Source organism: Pagrus pagrus (genome assembly GCF_965226575.1).
Source record: "Pagrus pagrus genome assembly, chromosome: 24".
Taxonomy (NCBI): Eukaryota; Metazoa; Chordata; class Actinopteri; order Spariformes; family Sparidae; genus Pagrus; species Pagrus pagrus.
Window position 1 is genome coordinate 11657120 of NC_140206.1, and position 27056 is coordinate 11684175.

At 41.3% G+C, this 27056-nt stretch overlaps 1 protein-coding gene across 1 annotated transcript in view; it reads right to left on the minus strand.

Annotated features, from left to right (window-relative positions):
• mgat5 (alpha-1,6-mannosylglycoprotein 6-beta-N-acetylglucosaminyltransferase) overlaps positions 1 to 27056 on the minus strand; it is an 84168-nt gene that overhangs the window by 41532 nt on the left and 15580 nt on the right. Inside the window, exons 3-6 of the mRNA XM_084347120.1 lie at positions 22768 to 22932; positions 6270 to 6346; positions 3474 to 3563; positions 7 to 78 (exon numbers count right to left, since the gene is read on the minus strand). Of these exons, the coding sequence (XP_084203246.1) occupies positions 7 to 78; positions 3474 to 3563; positions 6270 to 6346; positions 22768 to 22932 (404 nt within the window). The remainder of the gene's footprint in view (positions 1 to 6; positions 79 to 3473; positions 3564 to 6269; positions 6347 to 22767; positions 22933 to 27056) is intronic.

Consider the following 27056-nt stretch of genomic DNA (forward strand, 5'->3'; position numbering starts at 1 on the left):
TCTCACCTGTCCCCTCCTGTCTATTTCTTCATTCAGGGTCTTTGTCCTCCAGGGCAGACGGGGACACCAGTTCTCCACCTAGACAACAGAAGAAAAAGCCAACCTATTTAGTTTACTCGAGGCAAAACTGGAAACACAACACAAAGATTCACACAGGACTAACTCTGCTAATGCACGTTTAGTAACCAGCCTTCTTAGAGTCATGAGAGGATATTTAGTAAGCCTGCTGCAAATTACTGCCAGAGGTGCAAATATTTGCTGAGCTGCGGTTTATATGAAGTGCTGCTAAATAAGATCTGACTTCAGGATGTTTTGGTGTGCGTAATTGTTTTCTGCTGCTGAATTCGGAATAAGAGTTGAAGAGGAAACATCTATGGAAGTGCAAGAAGGCAGCAATATGTGAGGAAATATTAACTATATAGCCCAAAGGTTGAATGATGTGAAAAATCAAAGGCTTGATTATTTCTGTAAACAGGAAAGCATTGTACAGGTTGCAGCAGTCAGATCTTACTGGACTGGACCTGCTGCCATCCATTAAAAGTCAAGACAAAAACACAACTATTAAGCAGGAGGCCGCTGAGGGAAAAGAGGTTCCTGTTGTTGTGAAACGAGAGCTATTTAGTCACTTAGGCATTTTTCTGTTTCTGGATACTAGCAGTATGCTGGTTTCATCTCTGTCACCAGTCGCTCTGCTATGACATGGATTCTTCAATACCTCCATTGCCATTGTAACTGTTTTAGCAAAATAAAAGACAACATGCAATTAAATAGCTTAACTTGTACATATAGAACTGGAGTTACATCTAGTAACCTCTGTTTACCTTGCTCATGGCACCTTGGTAACGTAAACAAAGCACTCTATTTTCTATGCTGCTGGAACACACACAATAGTCTTCATCTACTCCCACCATCTCAGGAAGTAAAGACCCAGTGGATTAAATTTATTTTTTAAAGGAAATGTCAACACAACAGCAGGGAAAATAGGTAAATAATAGGTAAATAAATACATAAATGCTTCGTCAGCGCGGCTCAGTATGACCATTATAAACACCCACACAAGACAAAAGGTGGAAGACATCCAATCCCAGGTTGCTCTTTTGTTTAATACCACTCATTCCTGACATCTTACTTAATCCATGTAAATTGCGTGTCCCTCTCTTCCTCAACTTCTGGTGTAGCCTCACCCTTCCTGCAGTTTGACCACAGAGCGTGTCAAGGAGAAGTGTGTGTTTTGCCTATCTCAGCAACAAGAGACTAAAAGAAAATCTACCAGAGACAAGGTGCGTGTGTTTATTCTCCTTCACACTCACGCCATGCTAGTTGAGCCCTGACCTTCTACAGCCGACATCCATCATGATATGCTGCCCCCTCCAGTTTGCCCCTCTGCAAGGTTAATGCAGTGGTCGACCAGTATGAATTATACATGGAAAAACGTGTGTATTTGAGCGCCTGTGCATGTGTGTCTGCGCTCTTAACAGACAAGTCCGATCGCAGCTGTTACTAAATGGAAATGCATGCTTATTGCCATGGCAACTGTGAGATCACATGACCGGGAGTGGAGGCAGAGAACTGTTAGATAGAAAATGCATTTGTCTCGAGTCTTTACGGTAAATGTGTTTGTGTTTGTTTCCTGAGCACTAGATAGACAAGTTCCTCTCCTCCTAATGGATTTTTCTGTTGTCCATCTCAATTCTATTTTCATACAGCACCGGCCAGGCTTTCTGAGCTCCTTCTTAGTTCACCTCAAAGCTTTCAGCTCGAATACAATATTCATAACAGGCTACTGACCTCTCCAGAGCTGAAGCCATGACAGAAATCTAACTTTCCTTAAAAAAAAAAAAACAACAAGAAGCTCTCCGACTGAATATTCTCACTTAAATCAGTACTTGATGAAACAACTTATTAACATTTTTCCCGCAAGAAGAGAGGAACACGCTAACGAATCAAACTCGAGCAGCAGAGTAATCACGGCTATGATCTATGGAGGATCTTTGAAATGATAAATCACAGTGGGAAGCAGAGCTGTTTTTACACATCTGAGAATATGAGTGTTTAAAGAGTCTCATGAGCATGTGTTTTGTATTCACATGGTGATGGATAATGTGTGATGTCAGGTCGTTATCAGATTATTTTTTTCCATTTAGACTCAGGGAAGAATGAAAGCCGTTACAGAGAAGCTTAAAGGACAATATTAAAACCTTTCCCCCCAACGTGATCCATTTCCATAAGATTCATTTCATGGTTACAAATGAATTCTGGCCATGTTGGAAGAGAAAAATCATGCAAAATTGAGACTCTCAAAGCGTCCCTTGAAGGAACACAAGCTTCTATATGTTAGTGCTTGTCAATAATGCACCACTCCTCCCTGCTGGTCTGGCTGTGTTCCCCTCTTTGCAGAGGATGTGTGGAGACTAAGACAGGGAAGCAAAGTCATTCCACGTCTTCCCTCGGAGGCTGAAAACTCATCTCTTCAAGAAGCACCTCACACCCCCCTCCCTTCCCACTGAATCATCTCCTCTTCTCCCACACCGTCCTCCTCAACACACTCTAATTTGCTCTCATTAAAAATGAAATCCCCTCTACCTCTCTTATTATCTTATTTTTAGCGCTCTGTTCTTATGTGATCATTCTCAGGTTACAGCAGCATTGTCAAGGCGCTCTGCCTCTGAACCATCCATTTTTCTGGGTTGTCTGTGCCGGTAACTTGCAGAAATCCCAGCATCCTCTGATCTTGCACGCATTGTACCGTTACCACCATAACGGGGTAAATTATTAAAATGTTAAATGCAAATGTTCCACTGAATGCAAATGTTCCACTGATAGGTTGAGACATTTCAGAATGACGTTAAAAAAGGTACAATATTTTATTTTATTACATTCAAAAATGAACTATCATCATAAACAGACCGTAAAGAAACTTTTTTGACTTTATGTCAAAGTAATCTATGTACTGTGTGACAAATGCCTGCTGCTTTTTATTCAGACCTATGAAAATCTTTAGTTTCTGTGGACCCTACACATGGAATTATCTACAAAACACTCTCGAGATCAACACTCTCACTACCCCCGGACAATTCAAGATGATGATCTCAAAACACTTCTGCTCACTTTCATGTTTTCAATTGTTTTCACTGAGAATTTCTGAAATGGTTTAACTTTCCATATTTTTGTGTATCTCGGCATCATTGCAGATGAAAGAAACCTCAATGATTTCCGAGGCTTACATTAAGGTTGGAACTGAATCAAATTATTAATGTAATGTTGAAACCTTTAATACACAAGTGTTACTATTAAACATATGTATGCAGTCTTTGTAAGAAGTGCTTATTGATGCTCTGATAACACAGCATATTGGGACAAAGAGGGAAAATGCAGACACTGGTTGATTTCCTATGAGTATTTTTTTGGGGACATACTGTACACATGTAAGTTAGACGCTCATTAACTTCAATGAACACACACTCGGGGCTCACCTCACTGAGGTAGATGAAGAAGGAGCAGGTGGATCCATCCACGCCGTAGTTGCCGTAGCACGAATCAGAGCGCCACATCTCTTTCATCCACTGAGGGGAAAAAAAAAAGAGGAAAAGGCAAGATTAAATCCACTTCTCACTCAAATCACCCCCTTAGCTCACCCGAACTTTAATATCAGTAAAATATAAGAGCCCACTGTGAGTTTTATCAGTGACCATAAAGTAACTCTACTCAGGCAATCACATTGACAGCCAAACAACTGCCATTTGGAGCTTTTTTCATTCTAATAATGGAGCTCTTTCTGAGGATACAAAAAAAAAGTCAGGTTGATTCCAGACACTGTGGTGTGTGAGCAGGTTGAGATGCAAGGAGAATACATAATGCACAGTTGTAAAATTTAAAGCACTAGCTACCTGTCTAGATTTCACTATCCTCGTGAAAATACAGGCTGTTTTAGTGCCTCAGATGTTAGAGAAGCAGGATTATAAATCATTAGCTTCATTCTCGAGAATCAAATGGAAAATCTGGGCTTTAAAAATAAAAGACAGATAATTTCCCTTTCATCAAACACATGTGCAAGTCATCCAGTGAGGCTGCTCAGCGGCCAACAGGAAGAGAGGGAGTTTGTTCTGGAGTAGCACTCAAGTGTGACTGTGTGGGAATATATCAATGTGAAAATGGCCTTCTTGACTGAGAAGGAAGAACATGCATCCTCAATAAATTTACCCAAAAACATCAAGAAGGATAGAAGAAGACGGTGCATTTGGACATGGACCCTGAAAGGAAAAGTGTTCCTCTATGTTTTCTCTTCCAATTTGATCCCTAACATGACAGATTTCCGTGACACTGCCATGAATGACATGCAAAGTGGAAGCGCTGCTGAGCTAAGATGTGGACTGACAGCTATCCTGCTTAGTTCATAGACTCGAGTACATCATGCATGCTGACTTAAAGTAACCTTAGGGAGCAGCACCCAGGGGAATATGAAATGTCGAGTTTTTCAAGCTGTTCACAGAAGGGAGACCTGGCAGATGGGCTTGGATCGGAGTCACTTGGATGGTTAAGGCATGAAGATTGTCCTTTATTTGTTTAAACGACAAGCGAAGAGCTCTTTAAACTGGGAAATGGATTTGTCAGATGTTACAAACTGTGTACACATAGTTAAACTGCTGTGGAAAACCAGTTAACTGAATTATAAGGCCTTTCTGAAACCGGGCTCATGTACAGTTTGTGTGTGTGCTGGTGTGTGAGGAGAGTGAGCTTTGGCATCGGCTGGCGCCCAGTTGGAAATGCTGACAGTATCAGTGGAGGATTGGGACTGGCTGAGCAGATGGTGTGTATGATAGGGCCCTATCAGCTCCAGGGAGACCCGCCGCACACAGAAAAACAGAAACATTGGACTGAAATTGTGCATACATCTGTGAGTGTGTGTGTGATTTGTGAGTATGCACCTGTATCTGTTGTAGGCTCGCTAGGGCCCTATTGTCCCGACAAGTGAAATTAAATCCGCCTGACATTAGACTTTCCGCACATTAACTGCTTTTACAGGGCTGTTTGTACTTGTGCGGTGACTCAGGAGCTAAAAGGTGAGTGAATATGGGTCACATATCAGTCAGGTGACCGGAAAAATAACTGCAGTAATACACTGGATGAGTAAATGGGTAATAATTTGCTAATCAGATGAATTACATTTTCATTTCTTGAGGCGAAGGAGTAAATATGATAAATATTAAAGGTGCCATGTGGAGTTTTTGACCACTAGTAGCGCTATGGAGCAATATTTTTGTCAGTTGGTTCCAGATTTGTTTGTTTCATGAACAAACACAAGGAGGCACACTATACATGCGCTTTAGGGCTCTACAAAAATATTACTATTACACTGATCGACATGTAAAAACATAGCAGGCACAGAAGAAGAAGACAGCTAGCTAGCATAAATGAATGTATTGGATTTGAAAATGTTTAATGAGGATTGAAATCCATTTAAATCTCAAGGATACACACAATGTGTTTTAGTGAGTGATGAATGTAAACAAAAATGTGTTTGTTTATATGAAAACTCAACAGCGTACCTTTAAGTAGGACAGGCGTCCTAAAAATGAAAATTGACCCTAATGAAATATTCATTAAAATTATTTACATAAATTGTAGATAAATAAATGAAACCACCATCACAAAAACAAGCTTATGTAACTTCTTTTTTACATTTTTAATACTTGTCTTATTGTTAAGTCTCCAAGTGGTCCAAAACATCTCAATACCGCTTTAATTGAACTTGTCAGCTTCTGAAATGTCTTCCAAACACCTGCATTCCTGCTATATGATCAGAACTGGCATGCTACCCGATTGTTTCAGATCTACGCAGAATTCTGCCTTCCATTTTGATAAATATCAAACTGCAGCATTATTTACAAACCCACAGTCTGCACCACTTTCCTGAAAACTCCTGCATATCACATCAACACCATTTATTACTGCTCTGTGCAGAGGCTACACTCCTGATACTCGAGCAATATGGTGGTAAAAAACACAATCCTAGTTTATACTTGTGCTGTTTTTGCCTTTCTCATCCCAGAAGATCATTTGTCAGTCAAACTGTGTGGGCGTCTAGGTACAATTTCTATTCAAGTAGTTTGCTGTAGCTGGTGCTCTTTTCTTGCTCAGGCTGCCTACCTAGTTCTTCTTTGACTTACTCCGAGCTGACCTCTTCGCGGATATGAAAGCAGTGTGAAAGACAGACACGGAGTGAGATGGAGAGGCTGTCTTTATGTGTGTTTGCACAGTATGTGATTCACCTTGAGCTTGCCCTCGCAGTGAGGGAAACCTTCCAAAGGCGGCAGCTCGCACTTCTCCTGGGCTCCATTTAGGAGGTCTGGACAAAGACAGGGGGAGAGAGAGAGAGAAAATCAATAAGGTTAAGTCAGTCGGCTGCAAAATTCTTTAACTGTCTGTAGCTTTTACAGGATGTATGAGCCTCACACTGTAGTGAGGCAGATGCAACTTTAACATTTCAGGAACACACATTTCTACTCGGCAGTTCACAGAGTCTTACCCTTCAGAGGTTTAAAGAATCTTTGTGTGGATGTGATGAGAGTCCAGTGACTGGCTTTCTAAATATTATGTGTGCATAACATCTCTGCACTTATGAGTGTTGAGGTTAGAGTTAGGGACCACTTCAAGCCAATGAGGCCATCAACCAGTAAAAAACTTTAAGCTGCTCTGTGCGAGTGTGCTGAAGAATAATTCCCAACAGATGAAAATGCACTGGACCGAACTGCAGCCACTGCAGCTGTGTCACATATTTACTTCCAGCTTCCACCATTTTCCAAGAAAAATTCCTTTATTCACTTTGTTGATTAATTCGCTGTTAAACTGACCAAGCTTTCCTGGGAAACACATTTATGCTATAACCCTTATAATGTTTATGAAATCAAAGCAATAGCCATTCAATGTGTGTCTACCAACGGCCATTTTGTGAATTTTTTGGTCTTGTAAAGCTTAATGGGACAAGAAGGAACAGATACAATGAGCTTTCATGTGAGGAGCTAACATTATTTATCCAACACATAGTTCGGTCTGAACAGCTATGTCTGATCGATTGGGATAAAGAAATCCAGATTTCACCTGCCATTTTCAGTATTAGTAGTATATCAGCTAAATAGCTTTCTTTAGAACTGAAAGGAACCTCCAAAAATACAGAGTGGCCGCCTGCCAAAGTAGCTTGTACATAAGCAGCTTGTAGAAAAAAATTGCCATCCCCTGGCATAGATATAGGGTCATTTGGCTGTTCGATGGTGTCAATTTGTTGTCCAGCTCAATAGACAGATATAGCAAAAGATAGAGGACATGCTGTTTTAAAGCTGTTTGTGTAAGGCAAAGGTAATAGCCTCTGCTTGATAACTCAGTATTTTCATCTCATGACTGTGGTTTGAAAGCTGGAAGTTGCTCATGTGTTTCCTCTTGTGAAATAACAAAGAGACATACAAAAGAGCAATGGAGAGAGGTTAATAAGAATGTGCCACAAAGTTACGTTTATCTAATGGCTACCAAATATTGGTTTTATAACAAAGACAAAGAAAATCAGGCTGTACAGAATTCTGTTTAAAAAGTCTCGAAGACAGATTTTCTAGCACGAGCAACTCCCCAGAGCCAAACTGAGGCTTCAAAACATCTTTAGATTTGTAGGTTTCATCACAGATGCTACATTGTTGTTTTTAGCAATGCTAGCAGATTGGCTATAGGTATGGCAATGTTGGTCAGTCTGTTGGTCCACCAATTCCATGTCAGTTCCTGACTGAAATATCTCACTAACTATTGGATGGTTTGCCAGTAAGTTTTGTAATTATATCCATGATGAAACATCACTGTGAGGTAGACATTTCTGGGTTTGAGTTTTGAGTGTATCCACTGTAAAGGTTGCTTTTACATTTTATTCATACATTCATGTTCCCCTCAGGACACACTATCTGCATCATATTATGACTAACCTGTCAGTAAATAATTACCCAGCTGTACTTTGTGTTTAGTTCTAATCAGCAAATGCTTGCATGCTAACAAGCTAAACAAAGTTTTGCGGTAACCATTACACCTGATAACCTCGGCATGTTGCATTGTCATCGTGAGCATGTTGACATTAGCATTTAGCTCAAAGTAGCACTATGGGTAAGTACAGCCTTCCAGAGCTACTAGCATGGCTGTTACTATGTGGTAAAATCTCTGCACGTCAGGCCGGTCCTTATAAGTAAGTCTGGGATTGACAGCTGGAGACTGCCCATTACTCTGTGGTCAGGGATGACTGTCAGCAAACAGCATCACCTTTGGCTCTGCAATCTCAACTCCATGACAACGGAAACCACAAAGAGCTGAGAGCTTGGCCAGTCCAGTCCGCAATGATGCAAAAACAGGTCGAGGAGCAATTAAGATATTTCTACAACAAACAAAATTCACACAACTGCAGTGAGAGAGTCACTTGGGTATCTTTTCCTCACTGCTTTCAATATCACCAAGAGATTAACATTCAAGGCTTGCACGCAGGCTTCCCTTCCATATAATCACCTTTTTGATACCCCCATTCAGAGGCGTTAACGTCATCACCACTGACCTTTATAGCCAGAATATAAATAATGCATCATGGCAGACTTTGCGGTGAATAGATAAAAGCTTAGAGGCAAACACCAGACTGATGTAATGAGGTGGTGGGTGGTGTTTTAGAGGTGTGTGTATGAAGCTAATCAGCAGCTGCAGCACTGGGTCAGACTTCTGTCGGGGGGGGTGGGCGGAGGGTGGAGGCTCCAACTTGATGATCATCTGTGATTCTGTTTATTTGCACCAACGAGCTGCTGCAGTAAACAGATAATCTACTGGTAAACTTTTTTTCCTCTGCCTCCCTTTCTGTTCTGCCTCCATCACCTAGATTAGTGAGGAACACATATTTCACTGACACTCTCTGGCTCGCTCCCTCAGCCGTGTGTATCAGGGAAGAATAAGTGGTGATGACACGCCACAGAGTACTGCAACTTAAAAATGTCACCAGCTAGATGGAAAGCCACCAACACATTTCCATCCCCTGCTTCGGTCATGATCTAGGGAAGGAGACGAGGGGATATTGAGTCCATTTATTGGTTCTATGAGGGTTTTATGTCCTCCAAAACAAGCAGTAAATGTGTTGACTATGACCTTTATGCGTACATAAATCTAGAGCAGGATGAGGAAATGATGTTTGCAATCATCTCATGCTTAGATTTCCTCATCTGTAGTCAATTACAGTAAATTTGGTGGGTTAGCCAGGCTTCAAAACTAAAATTGATAAAACTGGTGGCTGTTATCTAGTAAACATATCGTGAGCGTACGCCCTGCCAAGATGATTTGTTAAAGAATGAAATGTTAAAGAATGAAATGCCACAAGTCATCTTGACGTGGTCAGGATTGTGTCTTCCGGTCATTAAGTCAAGTGCTAGCTGCCTGCCTGTAATTTTTGAAGTTTGAGTAAAGTACTGATTAAAGCTAATGTCAAACACATCATACCGCTATCTTAATCACCTTAATCAGGATATGTTGAGCAATCACAACGTAGCAGCAACTCGTCCTTACAGTCTGTGCTTACAGCTCAGCCACAGAGGACACAGAGCTGTTAATGGGACCAATTTACATGATACCTGATATGTTTAGCTAACATTGTCAGAGGAGACTACATAGCAACAAAACATTGCCTACATAATGAAGAAAACTACGTGGCAGTGTAGTCAACACTAAATAATATACCTTTAAATTATGTGTAGTTCTGGGAAAGAAATTAACACTTTGTTTATACTTGGTTTGATACTGAGGCTAACTTAATAATGTGATGATTCTAAGGCAATTTCTGGAGCTACAAGAAGGATCTTTTTTCTGATGTTTTCTATGAAAGGCCGTGATGATTTCGTAATTAATAAGAATAATAGTAATTTCAAAGTCATTTTACATATCACAGAAATGTAATATTTGTCAATCACTGTAAGCTACAGTTATTAGTCTGGCATTCCTGCTACAGATGAAGATTAAAGTTCAGTTAAGTGGCATAATTAAGCTTATATTAAACAAAGGGATTTGTCCATATAACTTTCATATGAATTCATATTTTGTCCATGCAATCAAATAATTACAATGGTTATCTGTCTAATACAGTATGTAGAATATCAATACTATCAGTACTACTTATAGAACTCAACAGGTGTACAGCTTTCACGGTATTGTGTTTTGTCCCCCTGGGATGGATCAGTAATCCCACAGATAAGTGCTAATAGGTTCACTGGACCCCCTTCCAGACAATCCTGGCTCACACACTGTTCAATGCTGTGTATTATAGCAGCTGCATAATGAAAATCAATTGTGTCTATTATCTTTGACTACGCCCTCTGCAAGAAAGAGGAAATGACAGAAAAGTGTAAGTACTCCCACTACTTTGATTTTATCAGAAAGCTGACACGTACATCAGACGTCAACACTGTTTGTTTCCATTACTGATGGGTACGATAGCCAAGTTTGGAGGGACAATAGAAAACTAATCTCAATTCCAGTCCAGGCAAAGGGCTATAACAAGCCAACTAATAACACCAATTTTGAACTGAGTAAAAAGAAAAGCGTTATATTTTCCATTACTGTTAACACTCCTGGTGAGTAATATGATTTGAATGAGTTGGGGTTAAAAAGAGAAGAGGTGGGAGGCCAGTAAAGCCATTCCTAATGGAGTCAGCCAGTCACAAGACGAATACAATACACAACAAAAGGCTTCTTATTGTTTCAAAGGGCTTTAAGCAGTCGAGCAACAAATGGGAGGATTGAAGCCTTTTTCTAGAGACACCCAGGGCCAACCCAGACAAATGGATCAGTATCGGCTGAAATATTAAAGGTGCAGTATGTAAGAACTTTAGTTCATAACGTTAAAAGAATTAACTAAAAGTACCAAAATTAATGTGAAGAAATAACATTTTCGATGTTTTGTCACAGACGTCTATGAACTGTGTAAAGAGATACCTACTGAAGCAAGCATGCTAACCAGCTAGCCGTGGGTGTGAGAACCTCTTTCTCCCATTGCTCCAAAGCTCATGTGCAAGTGGCGTAAACAGCAACACTCCCCTGGTAGTCCAACAGTACAGTACAGCTAACTGAGCTAACAAGCCAACAGTAGTTACAGTCATTGATGTATAAAGTTAGCAGCAGTTAGCTGTTACTCTGGTCATATGAATTCAAGGTGGCTATTTCTTACATATTGCACCATCAACCTTTCATGACTGAACTCTGTGTTTCGCCCACCTCAGCCTGCTAGTGTCTCAGCCCTGCTGTCCTTCACCACAGCTGGCCTCTAACAATGCAAGCATTTTGCTGCACATGAAAGTGAAAATTGAGAGTGTGAGATAATGAATGTGAAAAATTATTTGGTTGCATCTGTTACTGTCTCTGTTCTCACACCCGGTGTGTCAAAAATTCTCTGAGCTTTGATGGTGACGACTGTGTTGTCTGTCCTCTGTCTTTCCCGTAAGCAAAGAACAAAACAGGAAACAGCTTCTCTTTAAAGCCGCCGCTCATGTTTAATCAAGTCATATTCAATCAACATTTAGGTGCATAGAAGTATCGGATCGGACTCTAGCTCTTTTTGTCCCAATCTGTTCTTTTTGTCGTTCTTTGTTTTTATTGCCTTCATGTCGTCTGTTTTTCTTTAAATCAAATTGTGGTGATTTATTGAAAGAGGCCTGACTTGCGATTCGTTACTTGGTAAAGTGGCTGTTCTGTGTAGCACGCAAGACTGAGTTGCTGTTATGTCATCCTTCACACACACATTCATCCAGTCAGTCCACCAACCGACCAACCAACCAAACCAGGCAGCCTGTCATTCACACTGTCATTCAGCCAGTTGTCCAGCAAGCGCCAAAGCCACCAGGCAAATCTTCTCCTAGCTTTAATCAAGCAGAAGAAGCTGCTGCCAAGGAGCGGCTAAATATAGCTCCCTTCATAATCAAACGCAGCAGAGGTGGTGCTGTTTCAAAGGGAGACGATTCCTCATCGTTCACCTACGACAAAGATGGACATCAATCCGGCCATACCTTCACCTGCCTCTTTCCCTTCATATCCATTTACATTCAGTGGCTTGTCCAATCACTGGCTGCTTTGCTTTATGTTTAAAGTAAAACACCCTGGCAGAGCGTCAAGCAGCATTAGCACATCGAGACATCGACATACAGCGTGACTGAATAGGGTGATGTGAGGTGTGACCGACACATTCCTGGATGATAGGAGGTGATTAGCTGAGACCAAACCGCACCTCAGCCTAGCAAACACTGGAACAAAGAAATCACGGTAAACAGCACTTACAGCTAAAGTCTTCAAATAGTTCTAATAACAGTTTGTGCTCAGTTTGTAAAGAAAATACACCACCATAAGATGAATGATATGTTATAACAGAGGGTGAACAGCATATAAAAGGAAAAATAATGAGGTACAATGCGCATTAAAAAGTGACTTGAAATGTACAGAGAAAACCAGAGGCAGAAAACAGATGAGATCATTCAAAGTTGCGTAAGACGTCCAAGAGCCTCTCACAGCACTGAGGTCACCATTAGCCAGTTCCTAGCACACACTGTTGGCCATCTGATAGCCCTTAAATAGCACGATCTCTGAACAATAAGTGATACTACACACACAGGGTAATTTTTCCCTCTCCCTCCATGTGAGTGTGTTTGTCCAAGTCCATGAGGTAATCTGACATTTGACAACTCCCGAATTAGATTGAGGACATCTGGTTTATGTTATTCTCTCTTGTGTAGTTCTCGGGCGTCCTTTTTTCCTCGTCTCTCTCTGGCTCTCATTGGTTTTATTCTCAAGTACACTGAAGTAAAAAAACATTCCCTCAAATAACACAAAATCTGCCAAAGCCAGGTTCGATGATACAGAAACAAAATGAGTGACAATTTTCTTAACAGAGAAATCTCAACAATAACAAACAAATGAGAGAACGGAAAAATCGAAGGTGAAAAGTTCAGCTTTCCTCAGCTCTGTGTACTCCAATACCTCTGCCTCTTCTCGCAAAGTGCATCCAAAATTAGCGTTTCAAAGCCAGTGTAGCAGAGTGAGAGTTTGTGTGTGTGTGGATCTCTGCAGCAGCTCATCAATTAGACTGAAAGCAGGCCGGCTGACGGACCATCTCCTCTCAGCGACAGGGTATCAACAGCTGTGCAGGTGGAAGGAGGTGGGGAGATAGTCACGCTTCTGACGCAGAATGAGAAAATCTATAGGATTAACTATTACATAGGCCTTTTTTCACTTACATACAGCTGTCTTTTTCAACACATGCGGTAAATGAGTTGCTGCTGCAAAAGCAAAAAGATAGTCTGTCCAAAAAAGGCTTGAAACAAGGTTTGACGAGGTGCATGTGACCAACATGTTGCATTAATATTTTATAATGTACAGTGCTAATTAATAATGAGTGGATTTCTTCCTTAATAAACTCATTATCATTAGTCTGTTAGTGTGGCAAATTTGAGTAAGAAGCCCTGTCTTAAACCCAGAGCCGCCCTGATTAGTTAATTAACGGATTAGTCAAACAACAACAGCTTCTCCAAAGTGAGGATTTGCAGCTTTTCTTTGTGATACATGATACTAAACTGAGGTTTGGACTCTTGTTACAAGACATTTGAACACAACTGTGGAAAAGTATAGCAGGTATTTTTCACTAATCTCTGATATTTTATCGACAGAGTTAATGAATGCAATTGTTAGTTGCAGCCCGAGTGGAAACACGGCTGTGCATGAAACTGCTTCTTCCATCACTGATGTAATAACCACAATAAGTGATTTTACTGATGTGTAATACTGTCTTTATTTCTCTTCAATTGTCCTTTTGTTGCAAGCTCAATGCTTTTGTCCATGTCGGTGTCCTTTAGGAATGATGACTACATTTTTCCAGCAAGAAGTATAATGTTGCCATTGAATCAGTTATTTAATTTTAGGCTACAACTTCTTTTTAGCCTATATTTGTTTACAATTTGGCAATTGTGCACCTTTAAAAGTATGCTGAATGAGCTATATGCAGTTCCTGTTTGCAGTGTACCCATTGATTTACAGACAACCATCACTGAATTAATTTGATACCGACGAAAACTTGACGATTCTCAGGCAAGTTCTGGATTCGCAAGGAGCATCTTTTTTCTATGATTATTATATTTGTATTTCCACCTTTTTGGACAGAATGACAGGAAAGAGGCAGACAGAAAATAAGGGAAGCTTTTACAGCTTGAAAACCTGTTATCTGAACTGAAGCTGCCTCGGAGCAGGTTAGCCGAAAACCTGAGCCAATTCCAAAGATAGTTGACAGACTAATCTCCCTTTGTCATACAGACGCTAGATGACTTCTCAACTTCCCTGTCACTTTTATCACCTCGTCAGACGGGAGAGGAACATGAAGATAGCTCGTGCAAAAACACACAGCAGCCTTACTGTTTCTCTCATGGGTGTCTGTGCCGAGATTTTATTGTTCACATTTCGGTGGAACCGCCAGACTTATTTTACCCAAAACCCACTGGAAACCACTGGTCCAGGCTCTGCCACCTGAAGGCACACAGCAGTGTTACACACACCAGAGGGGCTTCTCAGCATGAGGGGCACGTGTTTGGAGCTAGTCAAAACACATGTTCCACACTGCCTCTAGTCCACACAAGTGTTCAACAGTGAAATCCTGGAGGCAAGAAAAATCCAAATTTCCCCATGTAGCCTCGCTCTCCAGCCCACATCGAGCTTCCTCTTTCTCTCCTTTCTGCTGCAAAGAGCACAACGTCTGTTGTCTGGCTGCAATCAATCCCTCTTTTGTGCTCAATGCAATCTGAGCCCTCTGTTCTCTCCGAAGGGGAAGATTCAAATTTTTGCACCAAGAGTGGTGCAAGGACACACGAGGCAGCCAGAGAACCTTGATTAGCTCTCATCATTGCAGAGCTATGACTAATGTTCCACTGTTCATTTGTGACAAATGGTTGAGAGCTGTGGGTTTAAGCTGTGAGACACGCCGGACTTTTTGAGTGTTGTGTCGCCAAAGAACTTTGTTGTGATGAGAGGGGCAGTGGGTGAAACTGAGAATAGTGAACAGCGTTTCTAAACTAAAAACAGCTACATGCAGGTGTTATAGAAATGTTCCGGCCTAAAGGGCTTAAATTAGAGAGACTTTTTCGGTCACCTGTGAGACATTTGTGTTTCCTGTAAACAACGAAACAAGCAAACGCTCAACCTGCTTCAGTTTAACTCGCGGGCACTGCAGTGGAGCTCAAAATATTCTACGTGTTGTCATTAGCGAAGCAGCCCAGGAGACACAGAGCTGCATAATGCAGAACCAAAAATATTATCTCACTCTCAGCCTTAAGCTCCTTGTGAAGTGTGAACACGTGTGAACTTATAACAAAACCATGCATCTATGTGCTGGTAAACAGGTGTCAGTCTGTGCATCAATGCATCTTTGCATTCCACTCTCGATTCAAGTGCACCTTCATCCGCTGCTCTCTATCCTTCAATTTAGGATCCTGGAGAAAAATCATCGGCAGTGAATGTAAAGATGAAGCTGGAGGTGCTGTGGATGTTTGTGTATGTTATGTTCACATGTGCGAGTGAAAAAAAAACTCCTGGGGAAATGGCTGATATTTGGGAAAAGGAGGCAATGCAGATTACATTCTGTCAGGAGCGAGGCTGTGGCTTTAACCAGCACGACAACAATACTGGCACAGAGAAAAGAGGAGACAATGGAGGAAAGTGGATGCAGAGGGAGTTTGAGTGCAGCATACAAAGAGAAGCAGAGCCATACAGTATGCAGAGAACAAGGACAGAGAAGGGTGGCAGGGAATACAATGAGAAGGAGTGCATGAGGGGAAGAGAGGTACACATTAGTGTGGATCCCCTTACGTTCCATGTCCAAAACACACCCTGAAATTGCTCAATATTTCTGAAATTCCCTGCAAAAGAGTCACCGACTTGAGCTTAGGAAGGAGGGAAAACATAAGCCGAGAGTGACACGGTGAAAAAAGTGGGGTGCACGTGTCCCAGCCAATGGTGTCTTAGCCCCAGATGTTCCTCCCATCCCAACCCTGCCTCCTCAATCAGCCGCAACCTCGAGAGGGACGACCCTGCCTGTGGGGAAAGAGAGAGGATGTGTGTGTGTGGATGTGGTGGCAAGGAGCCCTGCTAGATGGATATATTGCGTGTGTGTGTTTTCCTGGAGTGGCCTCAACTCACCTGTGATTTGACTGATTCAAATGGATTTTTTCAGATGATTACCATTGTTTTTCCTGCGGCTAGCTCTGGCCCTTTATTGCAGTGCAAAACGCCGCAGTGTCAGGGCTAAACATCTTTATTTCACACGCAAAGGAACAAGTTCAGACGCCCTCACATTTTCTAAAATACAGCAGGTAAGGTGAGTCTAGGGCCAGTGTTTCTGTTCACAAACAATCATAAGCACACTGGGCGTCTTATGTACAAAATGTAATGCAAAAGTTGAAGGAGCAATATGTAGTTTTGGAGAAGAAATACAAACTGAGAATTTTAATATTTACAATATGAATAAGGTAATAATACAAACTGAGAATTTTTTTTTTTTTCATAACTGAATAAACAAGCTGTTCTCAGAGGAAAATCACACTGTCTGAAGTATGTTTTTTCAGTTTATTCATTCATGAAAACAAAGACAGTTGTTTATCTAGTGTGTTTAAAACTAAATAAACTACTGTCTTTACACTATGAAGATCATTCTCTTCTGATTAAAATGTCTTCCCCAAAACTACATAATGCTCCTTTAATTAAATTTTTTCTAATAAAAATACTATTTCTAATACCCTCTGGCTAAAGGCAATATCTATTGTAGTGTGTGTGTTATTGAGTAGGAAATATGTGTTAGTGTTGTTTAATTCTTTGGGTTCAACTGTTAAATTTGGTCTATGGTAAGGAGCAGCGTCCTCTGCAACAATGGGTCAGTGGAATTTTTCTTCCGCTGTTCAAACGCATAAAATATGATTTAACGTGAAAATGGCACCGTGGACTATTATTTTTTTTAACCTTCCAGACTTCTAGTTGCTGATTTGAAACCGTGCAGCAACGAGATAAGGGCCTACACAAAGCGAAACCCACGTCTAGATTCAAATGACTGACAGGAAGTACAGTATATTTCTGGAGAGTGACCGAGTACTGTAACAAGAATCTGTAATCACTTAAACACCTTTAATCTAAGTGAATCCGCTCAACTGCAATCAGACCGGTATATCTGGTACGAACTGTATGAATGAGAGGCTGCCAGTAATAGTATGTACTCTCAGTTTACCTTTCTGTGTCCAAGATAAGCAACACCACCTAACACGGCTGCAGAGCTACATTTTAAATATGTTTGTATATACTGAGATTCTTGTGCCAACATTTTTGAGGTATGAAGGAATGTTTTTAAATTTTACTTCCAGGAGGGGTGTGATTTATGCTTTAAAGTGTGAAAAATAACACAAGCCCTGTCAACAACGCCTCAGGAAGCATTCTCAGGCTCTACGCAGCGCCAGGCAGGAAACTTAATGAAAGCAAAGCTGTCTGCACTTTCTTGCCGTTTGTTTACAACTCAACTATAAGAGACTCTCCGTATGGGAGGGGTCTCTGGGGACCTGCGATAGCACAACACAAGATTCAGGCACCAATTCGCTCTTGTATATACGGTTGGGTTTTCTGTGGCGGATTCAATGCACAAATAGAAAATATGCACACACTCTGACTGACGCGGTGGAAGAGCTTGTATGTGCTTGTCCTCCCTGCTGCGTCACGTCAAGCTACCAAACCGGCAGGTGAGCACAAGATGTGGAGGATCTGGATAAGAGAAACACTTCCTCTCCAAAGTTTGAAAGCAAAGGCATCAAGATTCAGGTCTGGTTGATCTAATTATAGGTTCTCTCAAGATTTTCATGATATTCAAACCCATTTTTAACATTATTTATGGTCATTTTCCAGCAACAGTAATTCAATATATTACTTCTGTATTGTAGACTTTATAGGTAGTGGCAGGGTCCGCCATTCGCATACTGGATTCAAACTGCTTTCACACACAAGGGATTTAGGAAACATAACATTTCCATTTAGATTTCAAGACATAATGTGTCATTTCTGAATTAACATGCCTAAAAATGACCAAACACTAACCCGCAGTAATCCATTGTTTTATTCAGGGTTACCAAGAGTTTGATTTGGTGTTACGTCAGAGTGAGTAATAAAGAGATTTAATGCATAACCCTGGCCATAACATCTCTGGCTGAATCATGTCAGATAGATTTTCATCAGCAATGGTGATTGTTTAAACAATGAAGACAACAACTCCCATAATTCCATCCTACTCCAAGATATCATCAAACTACATCTTTTGTTTTCACCCTTTTGATTAAAAGAACCACTTTAAATTTAAGCATTCGACAAGTGAAATGCAAGGTGGCATTAATTATGAAGCAGCCACAGGAAACGCTCTGCATTTGTCACAGCTGACCCTGCCAGATCAACCAGGACTAAAGCGCTTCAAGATTTCAACTTTAATCAGCACGAAAAATAAAAGCAGATATAAATAATTCCTCTAATCAACTTCATACTTCAGTAACTTTGTTGCCGCTGCGGTGCCAAAACAACAACGTGAACAAAAGGTGAAAATAAAACACTGGTATAAAAGTATAAATCACTACTGCTACAAAGCTAATTCTTATTCTGCTTCCAATTATGTTGCTGGAAAAATGTACATTAGGCCTGTAGAGTGATGAGTGTTTGAAAATGTGTGGGAGCAGACAGCAGCTCTCAGCAACTTATTAGCACTGAGTGGGCTTGTGTGGTTGTGTGTACTTTATTAGTATTGATCTGTACACTGAAGAAGTAAACAAGCCTTCCAGAACATAATGGAGACCACAGTCTCTCAACATGTTTTCAGTATTAAAATGGTAATTGTATGGTGATTCAATTGTTCAGGTTTTGAAGGAAAAGAATCCTTGAGTATAACACAGAATTTATGTTTGATACTGTAAGGACATCAGCTGAACGTTTAAAATGAAAATGAAGGGCAAGCACCACTGAAATCACAAGGTAAAAAGGACAACTGCAATCCCCAGCGGAGACCCCGTCCTTGTCCCTTTCCTTTGTTGACACTGAGACCTTGGATCTCATCTTTCACTGTGAACGGCAAACAGAGATGCGAGCGGATCAATAGCTGAAAGAGACAAAGCAGTGAAGACGCCCTGAGCTGTGAAGCACAGGTCTCTGTTTACCAAAAAAGCGAACCGTGTCAGAGAGACTGGACACAGCAAATCAACCAAATGTCACTGGTGACGTGGTTGAGATGTAAGAGACGTTGATAACTTTAAACAGTCGCCAGGGCTGGAGAAATACATCATAGCGGGTACAAAAATGGAGAAAGAGGAAAGCGAGGGTGGCTGCAAATCACCACCTGACCATTCATTACATCTGTCTCTACGCCTGTGCGTGTGTGTGTGTAGGAGGAGATTACATGTCCATGGCACGGGCCGGCCCGCAGATGAAACACTGCCGGGGAGGTTGATTAGCCACATCAGCGAGACATGGCAAGACAAGGCATCACATACTGCTGTTGGAGCGAGTCCCATCTGCCTCCTGCTGAGCAGCAACCAAGACCAGATCGACTTGTTTTCATCCTATAAAAGGGGTTTCAGTGCCTGTTGTCCTCAGGCTAAATGTAACAACACACAAGGCCGAAGATAATTCGGTGCAGAGACGGAGCTCGCGTTGCAGCAATAAACATGTGGCATGCCGATACCATGTATGCAGACTTTACAGCGCACACAATTGAACTTGACTGTAAAGCAATATGAGCGGGCCACATTTTTGTGAGATGACCAGTCGTAAGAAAAAAGCAGCGGTCTACAATGTGTGGACAGCTGTTAGTTCACATCAGCAGAAGGAAGAAGCAGAGGGAAAGTGTGGAGCTTGAGCTTCTGATGAAATGGGGAACCAAGCTGTAATATTCAGACAATGAAGTGAAAGGATATTCAATGTATTATCTAAAACTTTTGTTTGAAATGCATTCTGATTTTTGTCGTTCCAGCACTGTAAGCAAATCATCAGAGGTTCTGGGAAGAGTCCCAGAACATTTGTGGCGTTCATTAATGTTTTTCTTTCAAAATAGCCTCAACCATATTTGTGCAATGTGGGATTTCAGAGAGCTAGCACGGGGGAGGAAATAAAGAGGTGTATCAACAATTTACTTTGCATTTCTTAAGAAAGAAATACACTGGATTGTCACCCAACTGTGCATGTACAGTATATGGCATTTCTGCCACAAAGATTGTCTAATCCTACAAGTATTCAAGTGAACTTACTGACATTTGTTTTACAATGAAAATGAAAAAAGTTATTGTACTCTATAGTGAAAGCATTTCTATCACCACTGATAGGTGGATTTTTTGTTCACTTCGATATGTGCATTTAAAAAACCTCATTAATTCAAATAATCACAAAAACCCATCACCCAAAAATGTCATTATGCGTGGCCATACTGGAAAGCTGGTATATCATGTCTTTATCAACGTGAGAACTGAACATTGACTCAAGTTTGACGAGATGAAAAATGGCAGCAAAACAAAACATCAGATCAGAGCGGAGTGATAAGACTGTAACCTTCTTCAAATCGATACATCAAATGCCATATTTTCATCACGTTTTCTTTGTGTTTTTTGTTCAGCGCTGCTCTTAAATCTCACTGCGCCCTCTCCTCTGCAGTGGTTTACCGTGCAAGAGTCCTTGGCTCAGAAAATATATACAATCGAGGTGAAAACAGTGCATTCCCTGGGCTGCTGCTCAGCTCCATCTTGATAGCTCTCTCTCTGAAAGCCAGGCGTGTTCCCCTCACTGTCCCGATTCTTATCTCTGTAATTGCCTTCCAGTCAGGGAGGAGGATAGCGGAGCTGGCAACGGCGCTGGCTGCCACCCACTCCAAGACAGGAGACATGCTCCAGTAGAGACTCCGGAGTGATGGGGCCTTTAGTTCATTGCCAAGAGAGATGCGGTTGCCGCTTTGTCAGCTTGACCTGCATTCAGTATCCAAATGTTGTCTCTCAGGAGAAGTGCTGGAACATTTAAGTGAGCAGGACACTGCAGGTCTATTGACATGTGTCACAGGTCCAGGTGCTATCAGTTCACAACACAGGAGCTCAAGCCAAGAGTGCCTCAACAATGGTATATTAGATTAGTGTCCACAATTGCCAGATGAAGAGCAGAGAACACACTGAGGAGACTACACTCAAGAAAATAGCTAGAGTATATTCCTTTCATTGCGATACAAGACCAAGAAACCCAGCAAATACTTAAGTTTGAGAAACTTGAATCAATGAATTCTTGGCGTTTCTGATTGGAAGAATGATTATCAGAATTTTTGCCAATTCATTTTTGGTTGATTTTTAATCAGTTAATCAACTTATTGTTTCAGCTCTCTGCAGAAAATGATCTGGTTTTAAAGGCGCCGGGGACACTTTATTAAGACTTAACAATCGAAAATGTGGCGTAGAAGAAAACAAAAAAATAACCCAAACTAAAAAAGCAGTGGGATGGCTGTGGCTCAGGAGGTAGAGCCGGTTGTCCACTTATCAGAAGGTTGGTGATTCAGTCCTTGGAGCTCCTGGCTGCATGGTGAATTATCCTTGGGCAAGACACCGAACACCAAATTGCTCCTGAGAAGCCTCCGTCATCAGCGTAAGAATGCATGAACGTGACGTGTTGTAAAGCACCTTGAGTGATCAGTAGACTCGAAAAGTGTCGTAGCGTCTACGAGATGGAGCTAGATATGCACTACGCTCGGTGCTACAAATAACGTGAAAGGATGTGGTACTGTTGGTTTGACACTAATAGAAAAGCGTTTCTAGGAAAACAGGAAGTCAGGTTTTCATACAGAGTCTTGATATCAGTCAGAAGGATGATTGTATAATGTAAATGTTCTCAATAACGATCACTTTTCATGTCCATTCATTACACTTATTGCTATTCAACTCAAGGTCTTTGAAGAGAAGAAGTTACAAAGGCAGCATAAATATCTGATAATAAATGGCAGTACAGCAGCTGTCATTAGGATTAGATCCATTCAAATGCGACTTTGTACAACTTAATCAGCCTAATCCAAGTCTACATATATTGCTTCAGAGCACAGACTCTACATTCCTACTGTCTAATGCTGCTCAAACAACTGAGAGCAACTCCCAGGATCCCAGAAAAACCAACACCTCGCTCTCTCAACTGGGCTGAATTCATCATCTGAAAGCTGGCAGGAAAATCAATGAAAACTAATAAAAGGGTCATGCAGCGTGAACGGAGGCCTTATTTGAATTATGTCCAAGGATGCGGTCTGGTCCTATAAAGTGCCTGGCGTGCAGTGTGCAATACTGGCAGACTTTAGCTGGTTGTATGCCTTGGGAATGTTTTTCACTAAGGGAGTTTTTGAAATGAAACGAGGCTTGTAGAAAGCAGCCACAATCTGCTTATCTTAATTTCTTTAATTGGCCTCAGCTACTATATGCTTAATGTGTACTTTCATATCTAAATAACAGGGTTTTTCAGGAGGAAGAAAATGTAGAAACTTGCCCAAACATGAGTCACATTTCATGGGAATAAAGGCTTCCTGACTTCTTCTAAGGAGCTGGAGAGAGCTTCAATCCCTTAGGACTAGATTTCTGCCTTCACCAAAGATGTGTACAAATCCTAACCTACCCTCTCACCACATGAATACTCCACAAAGCAAAAACAAAAGGATGCAAAACATACCTGCCACGTTAACTTTTTCAGAGTTGGTGGCGCTGGGTGTGGCGGTGCTGGTGCCGTTGGTCAGGTTGCCCCCCGTCCCGTTGTAGATGTTTTCCACCTTGGACTCTAGCTTGCCCAGCCTCAGCATGATGTTGTCCAGCAGCACCGCAAGGGTCTTCTTCAAGTCTGCAAGAAAGGAATGTGAATCATGTTTTTTTTAGTTCTCCACCAAAAAACTGGAACATCTGACAGCAGCACTATTTCTGCACCTGGTTCTGTTTTGCTGGCTCACTAGTTGATAAATACCCAAATCACATGTGATTTGGGAATTTATCGACTAGTGAGCTCAAGCCATCCATAACAAATATACACATAAGGAAATGTCTGGCGTACTATGTGCACTGCTGCTTTACATTTACATTGTATAAGCCATCTTTAAAACAGTTGAATGCTGAGGGTTAAGTCTTTAAACTCACTTTTACTATTTCACTTCCAATTCCATCTAGATACCTATTGAACTGCCTGAAAGGAAGAGATAGCACCCCTAATCATAAATGATTTCTGATTGGTTCAATAGTCCTCAATTGATGTTAGCAAAACCTACAATTTACATAAATGGTTGTGACAATATAAGCATGACTCTGATTAGCCAAAAGCTAAAAGCCTACCAGACAGAAATCATTGTTTTCTAGATCTTTCCCATTCACTACCATGATATTAGTAAGTCCCAGCATTCATAGCAACAGTGTCTGATATTTTATATATAAAATGTGTGGTATCAGGAATAGGAGATATACAAAAGTAAGTGTTAGTCTTCCACAATGTAAGCATCAGCTTGATGTTCATGTAATACTTCTGAAGCGAGCATGTGAGACGTATTAAATATAATCTTATCTGCGTCTGATTAACAGGGCAATTAATTCCGACAAAGACAAAGCGTCCACTTCTTTTATTATCACCGAGCATCTGAACATTTACAACAGGGGGACTCTTCCTCTCCCACTACAACAAATCACTGGATTCCAGGCAGTCAGCTTGAGGCTAATTTAAATGCAAAACTGGAGCCTTCGGCGTCTTTGCGAGTGACCTCACTGTTCAATTTGGGTCTTTGCATTTCCGTGGGCATCTAGCTGCATAGGACACGGCTAATGGTGGAACGGACAGGGAGAGACGGATAGGGCATACATCAAAATGTTAAGGCATGGCATTGTGGTATTTGTCCGATACTGTAGCCTGCAGCGATTGTAATGACATTTACAGAGAAATGTGAAGTTTAAGCTGCTGTAACTGTTAGTACAATGTCTAATATCTTAATATCAGAAACTCAAGAGTGTATGATGTATCAATGCATTGGCTTTCATGTGTGCAGAATCAATTTCGCGTGCATCACGCTTGCTCTCCTCAGATGATGATAATTGCAGCTTGTCTATCGCATACAAGCGCCACATTTTCCCTCACCGTGCTGCATTTGACACGCCAGCTTTCATCACGTCAGCGAGATTGGCAAGGGCACAACGAGGCCTGGCAGAGCGCACCAGCCTGATTTCGTGCGGAGAGAAAGCGCCAGAGCATTTGTCTGATTTGGACGAGCTGTGTGTGCTGGGAGGAGCAGATGTACGGGGAGCGGAGGAGCGAGACCGGGAAGAAACCAAACGGAAAGCTTTGGAGCGGCGGCCGTGCCAAGCTATCGGGCTGAACATAATTAGGGAAAAAAAGGGTGAGCCCAGAGTTAATGCCCCCCTCTGTTCACCTCTGGCACATAGGCCTGTGCCCGCTGACTCCAGGCTGTACATCTGAGAGGTTCACTCGGCTTGTTTAATATCTTAGCCAACGTCAACTTCTTCTTGTATGTATAATTGGCTGCATTTCTTTCTTCCATCTTTTGATGTGACACAATCTTTTTGAAGGCAACAGATCTACTGATCTTGTATTAAAGACTTGTAAGGCACTACATTTTTCTCTGATAAAACACAGTAAGCCTTTATCAGCCTGGGTTCTTATGGCTTTGTTATACTTCTTCAGTCGAAGCACAAGTACTGTTCTAATTCAAAGTCCACATTCCAGCCCAGACTAGATATTTCTTTTTCTTAGTTTTTTTCAGTTGACTTGGATGGACTTAAATCTGGCTGATGAGCTTGTTTTTGTTCTTCAACAGCTTTAGAATAGGTGGTTAACGCCTTTTTTGAACATTTTCTCCAACATCTGCGGAGACGTGAGGCCTGCTCCCGAGATGACTGGCTAATTGTCCATTGTTGTGCATTGCAAAACAATGACATCAGGATATTACTTTTCTTGCCTTCCAAAATGGTCTGTTAATGGGCCTTAGGGTTGAGATTATTTTATCTGTAATCTGTGTTTGTTGGTGGAAACACATCAGTATGCGTGGGCTGTCAAGTCTTAGTAGGCTTCTATAAAAATCCAGAACCAAATCAAGACAACGAATGAGAAATATCACCCAAAGTGACACTGAAAGCAACAAAGCTCTTATAATCAAATGAGAGTTTTTGAGCGTTTTTCATTAGTCTGTGTGTTAGTGTACAGAAGGACAAGTGGAGGCATTATTCACAGCGCTATGGCTGCTTTACTAACAGTGCTGCCAGGTAACCAGATGAGTAATAGCACACCTAGGGACGCATTTCTGCCTGTCTCAATACGCCTTATCAAGGTGATGCAGTTACAAAACAAATCCTGGAGCGGAAAACACACAAACTTCACTTTGCTTTTAATAATAATAACAACATCATAAAAGATAATAATCTAGACGCACAACGACCTGGGATTTATTATTAAACCCTTGAGCTTGAGAAAGAAGTGATTACAGAGGAAAATAAGCCCAAGGCATTCATCACTGATCCCTTTTGGTTATTGTCATCTGTGACGCTTCCAACCGGCCTAGCAGTTGTCTCCATATCTCACCAACGTAATATAACAAAGAGGAGACAGAAGCAGAAGGAGCGCACAATAACCTTCATCCCCACAGAGGATGGAGAGGATTAGAGCAGAAATATAAGCTCACACCACACCCAGACCCCACGGTGGGCAGCTGGATTCTTCTGAATTCTGATATTGGCCCTACAGAAAAGCCCTAGTACTAGAGACTACAAGAGCACTGTGTGTCCACTCCACAAAAGAAATCCACAATAGCTGCTGAAGTGTGTGGTAATAAGGCGCCGTGTCAGGTGGCTGGTCACGCCCGGCTGCATGGCTCAGTTTCAGGAGGGGTGGGACAGGAAAGATCAAATCTTTGACACGTCTGACTTTTCCGTGGATGAAGGAGATGGGATGACAGCGCCTTGAGAGGCTTCAGGGATGTTTGCGGTGCAAATGAAGCACAGACAGGAATCTATTCAATGGAATTAGTCAATGGTGCTCCAGCACCTCAAACTGTGAGGACATGCTGAATGCAAAATCATCTCAAAAAGAAAAGAGAGACCCGATTTGACAAGGACCCGAGCATAATCAGGCCCAATCGAAAATGTGGTCATCCTAAGCAAGCTTTAATAGAGAGAAAACCAACATCATCACAGGCACGATGTGCTATCACTTAAAAAGAAGCCGTGGACAAAAAGAGAAGCAATATAATAACAATGTCCTGAGAACAAAAAGACAAACCAATTCCAAAATTAATTTGTTTTCATGCTTCAAAGACTAATTGAAAGTCCTATTTTCCCTGCTGCATTGACAATAAAACCTTGCGTAGCTAACTGTGCGACCGAAAGATGGAAGGTGATTTTCTATCCAATTTAATATTCGGAATCAAATTCCAAAAAGTAATAACCATTGATAGCATGCATTTGTTTTCCTGTGTAAATTCCCTAATACATTTCCTCCTCAGGTGATGATTATGATGTACTGTGATAAGAGATGAAACTGACAGCACTTTGATATATCCAGGTCAGCTTGGGTTCAAGACCCAATGACCAAGGTTTTCACAACTACAATACAGAATAGTTTTAGTCACGGATCAAGGTTAAGGGCAATATGTTAGAAATGACCACCTCAAATTCATACTACAACAAAAACAAATAGAGGGCATCACCAGAGTAGCCGCTCACTGTTACAAACTGTAGCTGATATCAGTTACTTAGCTCAGTTAGCTGTGCAGTTAGTGGTCTGAACTCAGAGTGGTATTATGAGACAGGATGGGCTAGGGCTAGCTGGTTTGCACGCTAACTTCTGTTGATTTGTTGGGTTGCTCTCCCAATATTTCTTAAATTGTGCACAATATGACAATAAATAGGCACATTTTTGGCAGTTTTGATTTCGTAAGATTTATAATCTTGAAAAAGAGAAGACTGAAGAGGATGCAG